This window comes from Galeopterus variegatus, unplaced genomic scaffold (assembly GCF_000696425.1).
Source record: "Galeopterus variegatus unplaced genomic scaffold, G_variegatus-3.0.2 Scaffold24803, whole genome shotgun sequence".
NCBI lineage: Eukaryota > Metazoa > Chordata > Mammalia > Dermoptera > Cynocephalidae > Galeopterus > Galeopterus variegatus.
In genome coordinates this window covers 1,503-3,102 of record NW_007750914.1, presented here as the reverse complement: position 1 = coordinate 3,102, position 1,600 = coordinate 1,503, and the positions used below count along the sequence as shown (strand labels likewise).

Genomic DNA, 1,600 nt, shown 5'->3' with positions numbered 1-1,600 from the left:
AAAATGTTAAATTTAAAATTTCAGGTGGTTGGTAATGTCTGTCTTGAGATAGTTTGTAAACTTACATGAGACGTTTAGAATTTCCTGCTTCTAAAGATTCAGGTAGTTCTCCATTTCCACAATTGGTTCACTATGTGGAATACTATGCAGCAGTTAAAAAGAATGAGATGAACTTTCTGACCCAGAAGGTCTCTGGAGTATAATGCTGAATGAAAAAACAAGCTAGATGCAGAAAATTCATATTATATGATATCCTTTATGTCTTGAAAATCAGAGAAGACACCAACTGCTTTTCTCTGGGCATATGTATATATATTTAAACCCATGGACAAAGGTTCCAGAGAGAGACATGCCATCAGCATACTATCTGCAAGAGACGAAAACTGGGTTGGGGTATAATTAAAAGGTACATAAGTCTTACATGTAAAGTTTTTTTCTCACTAGAATATTTAGCTCATCTATTTGTGTAACTAAAAACAATGTTTTGAAAATTCTACGGGATAACAGATGGAATTGTTCAGTACAAACTGGACTGTGAAAGGCAGCTTAACCCAGATTTAGGCAGCCCTCAAAGGAGCTCCAGGAGAGCAGCTGTGAAGTGTGAGTCCACCTGCAGCCTGACACCAGTTTTGGTTTCTTAGATCCTGACAGGTGAAGACTGGAATGCTGTGATGTACGATGGCATTATGGCTTACGGGGGCCCGTCCTCTTCAGGGATGATTGTCTGCATCTACTTCATCATCCTCTTCATTTGTGGTAACTGTATCCTTCAGGCTGACCAGGGCTTTGCTGCTGTTGTCATGGTCTTCTTCTGTTTTCTCTCTCTCCACTTCCCGGTGGTGATGGTGGTGTTAGCAGGTGTGGAGGGGAGGTGAACGCCTTTACCTTGTTAGATCAGTATCTGCCTTCCTTCAGTGTTGCTGGGGGACAGGATTGCTAAGCAGAGTCTCAGTGGGGCTTTGAGGCATGCAGGCTAGCTAAGGGAGATGAGCCAGGGGGCAGGAGCAGGAGACGGCACATGCGCTGCTGCCAGTGGTCATCCAGCTTGGCGCCGTTCCCTGTGTATGTCCTAAGGGATGGCTTAGCACAGAACCAGGTGGTTCTCAGTGCCGTCGCCCTAGGAAGGTTAGGGGTACACCTATGTCTTCTTAGGGCCCTCCGTGACCAGTGGGGAGATATCTTCAGTGGATTGACCTATGCTCCCCTGAACCTAATTTTGCTTTGCTGATTTGCTTGGGGATCGATTGTCCAATGACTAGCTGTTAAATCATGCTGCATAACTTTTCTTTGGCTTGTTTTACTCCTTTTTTTTCTGTCAAGAGGCATTTTATAATCCTAGATTTCTGAAATTGGCCCTCAGATTTGTGTTTACCTCAGACAGACCCTTCATGATCCTGTAGGCCTTGGATGTCTGTCTTGTCTCTAGGTCCTCTGTGCCTAGCACAAACCCTGGCACACAGAGGCCCTGAATAAGTGCTTGGTGAATGCGCAACATGCAAACATATGGTGCCACCTCTTGGTCTTCACCCTTCTGTTCCAAAGTGTCTTTATCTGGATTCTTCTCCTGAGGAGGCCCAGATCCCTGTAGCTGTTTTCCCCT

General features: G+C 44.9%; 1 protein-coding gene across 1 annotated transcript in view; it reads left to right on the top strand.

The window, feature by feature from the left end:
- The window catches only part of LOC103583608 (voltage-dependent L-type calcium channel subunit alpha-1D-like), a gene marked incomplete at both ends in the record, with an annotated part of 5,445 nt that extends 4,689 nt beyond the window's left edge, over positions 1-756 (top strand). Inside the window, one exon of the mRNA XM_008564876.1 lies at positions 642-756. Coding sequence (XP_008563098.1) covers positions 642-756 — 115 coding nt within the window. The remainder of the gene's footprint in view (positions 1-641) is intronic.
- Positions 757-1,600: the final 844 nt, after the last annotated feature.